Source organism: Habropoda laboriosa, unplaced genomic scaffold (assembly GCF_001263275.1).
Source record: "Habropoda laboriosa isolate 0110345459 unplaced genomic scaffold, ASM126327v1 scaffold72, whole genome shotgun sequence".
In the NCBI taxonomy this organism is placed as follows: domain Eukaryota; kingdom Metazoa; phylum Arthropoda; class Insecta; order Hymenoptera; family Apidae; genus Habropoda; species Habropoda laboriosa.
The window spans coordinates 362,800-372,400 of record NW_017100188.1 but is presented as its reverse complement, the minus strand read 5'-3'; the positions used below and the strand labels follow the sequence as shown (position 1 = coordinate 372,400).

The 9,601-nt window shown below is 37.4% G+C and overlaps 1 protein-coding gene across 1 annotated transcript in view; it reads left to right on the top strand.

The window, feature by feature from the left end:
- LOC108579812 (atrial natriuretic peptide receptor 1) overlaps window positions 1-9,493 on the top strand; it is a 10,525-nt gene extending 1,032 nt beyond the window's left edge. Inside the window, exons 2-19 of the mRNA XM_017943423.1 lie at window positions 105-273; window positions 2,854-3,019; window positions 3,438-3,512; window positions 3,811-4,090; window positions 4,166-4,238; window positions 4,368-4,593; window positions 5,133-5,353; window positions 5,588-5,827; window positions 6,165-6,285; window positions 6,353-6,561; window positions 6,909-7,059; window positions 7,301-7,460; window positions 7,529-7,683; window positions 7,981-8,147; window positions 8,233-8,379; window positions 8,468-8,660; window positions 8,746-9,019; window positions 9,198-9,493. Coding sequence (XP_017798912.1) covers window positions 105-273; window positions 2,854-3,019; window positions 3,438-3,512; window positions 3,811-4,090; window positions 4,166-4,238; window positions 4,368-4,593; window positions 5,133-5,353; window positions 5,588-5,827; window positions 6,165-6,285; window positions 6,353-6,561; window positions 6,909-7,059; window positions 7,301-7,460; window positions 7,529-7,683; window positions 7,981-8,147; window positions 8,233-8,379; window positions 8,468-8,660; window positions 8,746-9,019; window positions 9,198-9,493 — 3,323 coding nt within the window. The remainder of the gene's footprint in view (window positions 1-104; window positions 274-2,853; window positions 3,020-3,437; window positions 3,513-3,810; window positions 4,091-4,165; window positions 4,239-4,367; window positions 4,594-5,132; window positions 5,354-5,587; window positions 5,828-6,164; window positions 6,286-6,352; window positions 6,562-6,908; window positions 7,060-7,300; window positions 7,461-7,528; window positions 7,684-7,980; window positions 8,148-8,232; window positions 8,380-8,467; window positions 8,661-8,745; window positions 9,020-9,197) is intronic.
- Window positions 9,494-9,601: the final 108 nt, after the last annotated feature.

The following is a 9,601-nucleotide window of genomic DNA, read 5'->3' as shown; positions in this document are numbered from 1 at the left end:
TATTATTTAATTATTAAATTAAATTTATTCGTTATTTGAAATAACTTTTGCCGAACATTACGTCATAAATTCCTACAGATATTCTTTCGATTCTGATTGTCCAGTAAATTATGAATATTCTACGAAGATCTATAACGTCGGCGTTCTTATGGCCTCCCATTTGAACAGTCCTTTCGACCTCGAGAGATGTGGACCAGCAGTGGACCTAGCCTTAGCCGAAGTAAACGACTTCTTAAGTGTCCACAACGTGAAATTGCGCAAGGTTCAAGGAAGGTAAAGAGACCAAAAGAAATTCTTTATCCTTTTCTTACGCCTTCATCCACGATGTCTTAGTAAATCTTCTTATATCATCTGGTAATTGATATTCCGGTTAAATGTAATAAAACGAAAAGACAGAAAAAAAATAAATAAATAAAAGAAATGGTTGTACGTCCTAGATTACGCGTACGCGTGACCCTGCGTAAGGTGATTCGCTTCTGACCACGCGTTTCCATCGCTTCCATGTCATTACATTAATCCAATTGGGCAGACGTGTGTGTAAAAAACAGTCGTTCGACAACGAGATTCGTCGAGTATACGATCACGGTTAAGTAAAACAGAAATGGTTAGATGAGATTGTTAGCGATGAATATTAGAATTTGTGAAATAAATTGGAGTAACTTTGTATGTTATTAAATAGCAGAAGTATCGAAAATTGGGAGTATTAGGTACACAAATTAGTGGATAGTAAAAATCTTGAATACCAAGAGAACCAAATTTTTCCACATGAAAAAGTTACCGAGCACTGAAAATTTCGAGTACAGAAAAATATCGAGTGCTAAAAATATTGAATACTAAAAAATATGGATTACCGAGGTTACCGAGTACTGAAAGTATCAAGAGAGCAAAGTACAGAGAATACTGAATACCAAAGGTATCGAATAGTGGAGAATACCAAATACCTAAACAACCGAGTATCAAAAGTGCTTAGACCTTAGAATAACACTTATTTAGTACTCAAAATACCAAATACTCACCATTAGGTATCAAATACTAAATCTCTATTACAAAATTCCCAAAACACACAGAAACAAAGAAAAGAACTAGAACAAATAATGAAAACAAAGAAATTGTTCGTCTTAAATTCCAATTTCCCCCCTATTCGAATCTCCGTTGAGAAATTAGGATGACACAGCACCAGAGAGAGAGAGAGAAAATGGACAGGGAGAGAGAGTGTTACAATTCGTTAACGAAGGGAACGAAGGGCGAAGATCACCGTGGCAGGATAATTTTCTCAGTCCGGTGTCCAATCATTGCCCATTCACCGACACGATTAATCTATCATTATACACCGTGTCGTTATTTACACTTGGAATGACACTGCATTCCAGCATTCCCTTCCCTAACAATTATCAATCATTCAACTACGAATGTGCGTTTCGTACGTTTCACGGATTCCCTCCTCCAGGAACTTCCCTTACGCGTTAACGTTAACACAGGCCATCCAGTTTCGATCGTTCCTTCCTTTTTTTTCCCTTCCTTGCTCTGGTAATTCGATCAGCTACGTGTTTGCCCTATGTGGAACACGATCATCCATCAACTCGTTTACCCCTCGGTTCCTTCTTCGATATTGTTTGATTCCTACGACCATTGTGTCCCGCGCATACCTTTTTCGTTCCTCCTCCGTCTTCGGGGGATGGAATCGTATTGCGGGAAAGGACGGAACACATGATCCTGAAAGATTGCGGCCCTGGACGAAGAAACGGTTACTGGTAAACACACTGCCACGAAGGTTAGGTTAAAGTGGACCTTCTTGCGCAACTATTTGGTACATTAATCGCTATCCTTCATTCGTTTTTGATGGATGTTTGTAAGTTGATATAACGGAGATGGTAACTTTTATGGATCGTCGATACTTTAATTTGATAGTTCTTCTAGATGGAGAAAGAAATGTTTGTTAGAAATTTTACCCACAGATTTTTTTGTATTCAAGGTTCTGCAGTATGTTCTACGCCGTTCCTCAGAGTCCTCTTAACAGAAGACCTTCATCTTCCCCATTCCGTGGCCAGATCCTTCAGGAACAACATTCTCATTCTTAAAGCAATGCAGCGTCAGGCTGCTTGCCATCCCTAAACTTTCTCATGCCTTTATCGTTGGTCGCCTGGCCTGTCTCCTTTCATAAACATTCTCTCTGGCCAGACGCGGTCCAAGTATATACCTGACATAAATCGTACGACAGCAGAACGACCAAATTGCCTTCGACAACCCTTAAAAATACGTCGACGCTAACATGTTGAACTTCTTTATTAAAATGTTGGTGAATGTTAATAGAAGAAGGGAGAGAGACAGGGAGAGAGAAGGTGGGAAGGAGAGAAGAGAAAGGGGGGAGATAGGGGAAGAGGGTGAGAAGAAGAGGAAGAGAGAAAAGAGGGAGAGAAAGAAAAAAAGGGCTGAGAGAAGAAAAGAAAGGGGTAGAGATGAAGAGGAGGGAAAGAAGGAAAGGTGGAGGGTAGAAGGTAGAGAGGAGGAGAGAAAGAAGAAGATAGAGGAAGATTCACCATCTAATGTACATATTCCCATTCTCTTCCTTTTCTCCTTCATCATATTCTTCTTCAGCTCCTTAATTTTTTGAAATATATTTATATCTCGTTATCTTCACTTTTTGCAATCTTTACAATTGATAATTTTATCAATTTTCTCTACTTTTCTGTTTGAAGAAGTTGGTCACTTCAACTTCTGACCGACTTATTTAACGATATTACGATATCAATATGTAACGTAATTCTACAATTACTTATTGATTTTTCCTCTACTTTAATAAAAACGTTCCTTATAAATTAGTATGTTTAACATACTTTAACACATCCTGTGCAGTTATCCGTCGTGCAGCGGAGCCGCAGCACCCGGCTTAGCAGCCGACATGCACTTCGAGGACAACGTGATAGCGTTTATAGGTCCAGCTTGTGCTTTCGCCCTCGAACCTGTGGCCAGGCTAGCCGCCTATTGGAACACTCCAATCATCACTGGAATGGGTGACCAAGTACCATTTTTTCAACCACTATGATTCCCTTAAAAAATGAATTCTCAAAACATCTGTACATTACCATGTTGAAATATTCAAGATTCTTTTTGTCCACTTGCAATGACCTATCAGAAAAGAATTTTATATTAAATTAATCAGTACATAATCCTCAATAGTCGATATTAATTAAAGGCCAGATTATCAAGAAGGTTACCAGATAATAAACAAAATTTTAAAAGAGAAACCAAAAATAATCCTGCAGTAACATTTTTATTCGTATAGTAGCCATAATGATATTACAAATAAATGAACAATTAGAATATCCCTATTGTAGTTGAAATAAGTAACCAAGTACTGTTTCTTTTTCTTTGTTCTACCGAAAAAGAATTTTTAATCATTGTAATTCATGCATTTCTGATATTTTCGAACGATTAAGCCGCCATCGGAGGGGGAATTGTCAGTAACCTCGGGGATTCTTGGCAGAATCAATAAATGGAAAAACGAAAGCTCGGTAAGAAGATCTCTATGCGTGCGTCGCTGTTCGTTACGTTAATTGATCGCGTTATTCCCTTAATTATCGCGCGCAACTGGCGCATTCAGGTAGAAAAAGAACACGAGAAGATTCACCTGATACCTCATCCCTGTTTACGACTCCATTAGTACTCTTAATTAGCCGTGTGCTTGTTAAGGCACTCAGGATAATGTGAAAACGTACTTTATGAAAAAAAAAAAAAAAAGTGTTCCTTTTAATTACGTCTTACATAACAGATTACTTCATCTAGCAATTCCTCTGAATTCTTTCTTCGAAGGGAATATTCAAAGACAAGAGCAAGTATCCAACGTTGACGAGGATGTCCTATTGTCAGTGTCGACTTCGTTTAGTGTTCTCCAGTATATTCAAAGAATTCGGATGGTCACACGTGGCGCTGATATTAGATAGATCGGATTTGTTCTCGTGGACGGTGGGAAAGAATTTGGAGTACGGTTTGAGGAAAGAAGGGCTGCTGAAATTTGTGAGGGAATTGGACGGGAACTCGGAAGATGAATCGTACCATTTTTATTTACGCGACGCCAGTATGTACGCAAGAGGTAAATTTAGAAAATATACTCAATTTGCTCTGAGATTAATTTAAATTAATTAATCTGTAATTCGTTCTCTAACAGTATTGATTCTGAGTGTGAGAGGGACTCTGGTTAGAAAATTCATGTTGGCAGCTCATGATTTGGAAATGACGAGGATTCTATAAAAAATTACATAATTTAAATTTAGATTTAAAAGTAGAATAAAAAATTGAAAATCTTAAATAACCGAAGCTTCAAGTGAAAATTTCAATTATACTTGTTTTTTTGCTATATACAAACATCTAGGAACAGTGTTCTTTTTTGTTTTAAATATAAATCAGGGTTCTTACTGGGGAGACCACGATTGGGAAGTCGGTGACGAGGACGACGCCATTGCCAGGAAAGCCTACGAAGCGCTACTCAGAGTATCCCTTTTGCAGCCAACTAGTCCAAGGTTTCAAGATTTTGCAGAAAGTGTCCGGCTGAGGGCTCAGACCGATTACAATTACTCCTTCTCGGAAGGAGAAGAAGTAAGACTTCGCACTTTGTTACATAGGTTACTAAAAAATGAATCTCTCCCTTCCCTTTCACCCCTTTCTTTCTCTCTCTCTTTCGTAAAAACTAAAATAAAAAATTTTAACAAAGACAGTATAACTCAGTCCTACGTTAGAAACCATTAACCGTTTGACTGCCAAGGAGCGCGGTCGTGCTCCTCGTATTCGACATCCAAAAGTGCCATATCGCATCGGGCCACGAAGTGTACATTTTATTCTATTTCTTATAATCTATTTTTTTATAAGAAATTGAATAAAAATCCTGCACATAATCAATTTTGCCTTTGTTTCGTGTTATTTCCAAACAGTCGTATTCGGTGAAAATGTGCAAAACAAAGTTTTTGGAATTTTTCGACATCAAATGAAAGAAGCGCGATCGCTCTGCTTGGCACTTTTCGGTCAGATTTCTGCAATAACCCGTGGCACTTAAACGATTAATGCTCCCTCCATGATATGCAACACCATACTGATAGACAACAATGTCGAAGAATCGTAATAAAAATCCTATTTACCAGGTGAATTTCTTTATTGGCGCCTTCTACGACGGAGTCTATCTCCTCGGTATAGCGTTAAACGAGACCCTTGCCGAGGGAGGCGACATCAGAGACGGCATATCGATAACGAGGAGGATGTGGGATCGGGACTTCATTGGTATTACAGGACACGTGAGAATCGACGACAATGGTGACCGCGACGCAGACTACAGTATCCTGGATTTAGATCCTATCACTGGAAGGTCAGCGTCAATTAAGCCAGCCATTTCTCTCATCCGTTTGCCATGCTAATCAACCACTATTCTCTCAACGACCAGTAGAACCAATTCACTCACTGAAGCTTCATCACCTTTTCGAAATTCCCTCGATTTCCTTTTGAATTCGAAGCAGAATATTTGATAAGGCAAATCTGTATAGCGCAATTAGGTATTGTTGGGTGTACCTACACAGGAATAATATTAACGTGGAATACTCAGGTTTGAGGTAGTCGCACACTATCTTGGTTTGAATCGAGAATACAGCCCAGTGACTGGGAAGAAAATCCATTGGCCTGGAGGCAGAGAAGGACCGCCAGCGGATGTTCCTGAATGTGGATTTTTGGGAAACGATCCAGCCTGTACGTCTAGAACCGAAGCCTACACCTTTGTTGCTTATACCAGCTTAGCTTTGACCGTGTTCCTCCTCGTTGCTATTACTGCAACTTGTGTATTGTACAGGCTAGTATTTCTTTTACTCCAACTTTGTTATTTTTTACACGTGAAGAGAATGATAGATGGCAGAAATTTTTCATCTGTAAATTGGAGAAAGATGGATATGATTTTTCTGATCTATAAATTTGAAAAAAATGACGGATTGTTGAATCTTTTTTTACACTTTTGTATGTCCGTGAAATGAAAGGTTCCACAAATTTTTCACCTATAAATAAGAAAAGAATAATTAATTATCGAATGATTTCTACATTTTTGATTATCAATGGAATGAAATATTGTAGATATTATTCTCACAAATAAATATAATATAATTCCTATAAATATTTTTATTTTACTTTTACAGGCACCTGAGACTGTCAGCTGATCTGAACAACATGTCCTGGAGGATCAGACCTGAGGAGCTGCTTCTGGAAATAGGGAAACCATTTTCTTCGAAGATCAATCTGCATCAAGCTATAGCTGAGGTGAGCTGTAACTCTTGTAATTATGAAAGGAGGCACTTGAATACTAAATTCGATCCTATTCTCGTAGAATTTCGGATTGGAGCAGCGTATTCGTCGAGGATCGCAATTTAGTTGCGAATCCCTGCCCCCGACCACAGTGTTCACCACGGTTGGAATTTATAAGGGTGAGAGGGTGGCTATTAAGAAAGTCACTAAGAAGAAGGTAGTTGACGTCACGAAGAAATTGTTGTGGGAGATTAAGCAAGTTAGAGATGTCACTTCAGAAAACACCGTCAGGTATTTAATAGCGAATGGCAGAGAGTGTGACCAAAATTTCCTGAACTCTGATTGCAAAAATGTTTGATTATTTTTTATTGATATTTCTTTCTTATATATTTCATTTGTTATTATTATAATTTTATAATTATTATTATAAAAATTATAATTTTCTTTTCTTTCATTTCAAACATTTTAGATATTTGACGTCACCGAGCAAGGTTGGCAATTTATTAAGGTATCATGCTGTTCTTTTTCCTTTCTTCCATTCCATCGTGATAAATCATTAAATTCAGAGTCCGAACACTTTTGTTACATATTGTACAATTGTAAAACAATGACTCGCAGACTTTTCAAATTGATTTTAGGTTTATCGGTGCTTGCCTCTGTTCCCCATCGCCAACAGTCCTAATTTTAACTGAATATTGTCCTCGAGGATCTTTAAAGGATGTTCTGGAGAACGATGCTATCAAGTTAGATTGGAATTTTCGAATGTCTTTGATCCACGACATCGTCAAGGTAGAGCAGGTGCAAAAATTATATCACACGTTCATTTCATCTATCTATACAGGGTTGAAAAGATTCAACGAAAGTCTGTGAAATTAATTCTCTCGATAAAACATTTATACGACTATTTTAGATTTATTATTGTACTATGACCAAGTTTTATTCTCACCCTGTATAACTGTTCCCTCATTGATTCATCAGAAACAAATTATGGGAAACTTTTAAGAATTAAGAAATTACTTATTTTTCGCAGGGGATGTCCTATCTTCATGCCAGTGAAGTTTCTGCTCATGGAAAACTTCGATCTTGTAATTGTCTGATCGACGGTCGTTTCGTATTGAAAATTTCCGATTTTGGACTTAAAACTCTCACCACGCCTTCTGACTTAATTATGGACGATAATTATTATACTAGTACGTAAAAATATTTTATTACAAGTGAATAAAGAATTATTCGTTGTATGTAAATTGCTTTTTAACAGAACTACTTTGGATCGCTCCGGAACTTCTACCTCTAACTGTGACACCCGGTAGCGCAGCGACTCAGAAAGGGGATGTTTACAGTTTCGCGATCATTTTAGAGGAAATCGTGGTTCGTGGTGGCCCGTACGAATCTGTATTGGAAAATAGACAGACAGTAGATAAAATATCAATACATAGTTGCAAACAAACAGATTTGTTCTAATTCTAATTAAATAAATAAAAGATTTTTATGGATTTAAAATTCATGACATTAAAAGTAACATAACATAAACAAATATTGTACTCTACGTTTTTTTATAACATTTTAATGTTAAAAATAAACTACCAATTCAAGTTTCAATCGAGCGTTAACAAAAACCTGAATTACACTTTGATTTAAAGACAGTAAATTGTGCAGTACACTTTATTTATATTTATATGTTATCCATAATTTTCTAAAAATTTCACGTAGATCGTGGGCCACGTCGCAGCCTCAGAAACGCCGCCGTTTAGACCGGAAGTGACGCCGAAGGATTGCCCGCTAGACATTCTGTCTTTAATGGAAAAATGTTGGAACGAACTCCCCGAAGAACGACCAACCTTTCACACTATACGTGGAATTATACGTGGTATCATGAAGTGAGCATTAATTTTAATTATTTCTTCCCACAATTATAAACATTTACCTTAAAAAATCTTCTATTATATTTCTGCAATTTTCCAGAGGTTACTGTGAAAATTTAATGGACGACCTATTGAGGCGCATGGAACAGTATGCGAATAATTTAGAGGCCCTGGTGGAAGAGAAAACGGAGCAACTGAGTCTGGAGAAGCGACGTAGCGAAGAACTTCTTTACCAAGTGCTCCCAAGGTAACCATAAGCTCATGAAATCATATTTTTCAACAGTTTATTAATGTTCCACTTGGAAATTTACTTATCTATAATTTAAACGTCACAGGCAGGTGGCGTGTCAGTTAATGGCGGGAGAATTAGTCCAACCGGAGCAATTTGAGTGCGTGACAATTTATTTCAGTGATATAGTCGGTTTCACAGCCCTCTGTGCACAAAGCACACCAATGGAGGTGGTAGATTTCTTGAATGATCTCTACAGTACCTTCGATCGCATTATTGAATTCTACGACGTCTACAAGGTGTATATTTCAATACTATCCATTGACAATAAATTATGATTGCAGATCGCTTATTGTTACTCCTATTTTGTATTATTGAAACAAGGTGGAAACTATAGGAGATGCATACATGGTGGTATCTGGCCTACCAGAAAGAAACGGTGACGAACACGCGAGGGAAATTGGCCTGATGGCATTGGCGATCCTCGATTCTGTACGTTCCTTCACTATAATGCATAAACAAAATGCACAATTGAGCGTTAGAATAGGGGTACACAGTGGACCAGTTTGTGCTGGAGTTGTTGGACAAAAAATGCCACACTATTGCCTGTTTGGCGACACTGTGAACACTGCGTCGAGAATGGAATCTTCGGGACTACGTAAGTTATTTGAACTTTAAGAAGTAAATGATTAAAAATTGGAAAAAAGAACTAAAAAGAATTGCAACATCAAAAAAGAAGTTTCCTCTTTGAGATCAATTATTTTCTTTTTTATTGGGAATATTTTTTTCTAATATTGCTTATTTGTCAATTTATTTTATATATATATTTAATACAGCATTATGCATACACGTGTCTGAGGCAACAAAATGCATACTGGATAAGTTTGGAACATTCGACCTTGAACTCAGGGGTGAAGTGGAACTAAAAGGGAAGGGAAGAGTTACTTCTTACTGGTTAAAAGGTTGCTCAGAGCCAGATCCAAGACCACCAACTCCCAAATACCGTAAGCATAGCGTCAGTACACCAGAGAATAATCTGAACCCCCTAATCTTCCCTCCCAACAACATAAATGGTCCGAAAACCAATAACAATACGTTCATTAATCTGTCTGAACTACAACAAACCGTGTAATTTTTGTGAATCGAGGAAAGGAATTAAAATATAAAGAAAATTGCTGTGGTAGATGATCTTACGACTTAAACTGCAACACAAAGTCATAATTATAATAAATTTATTTAA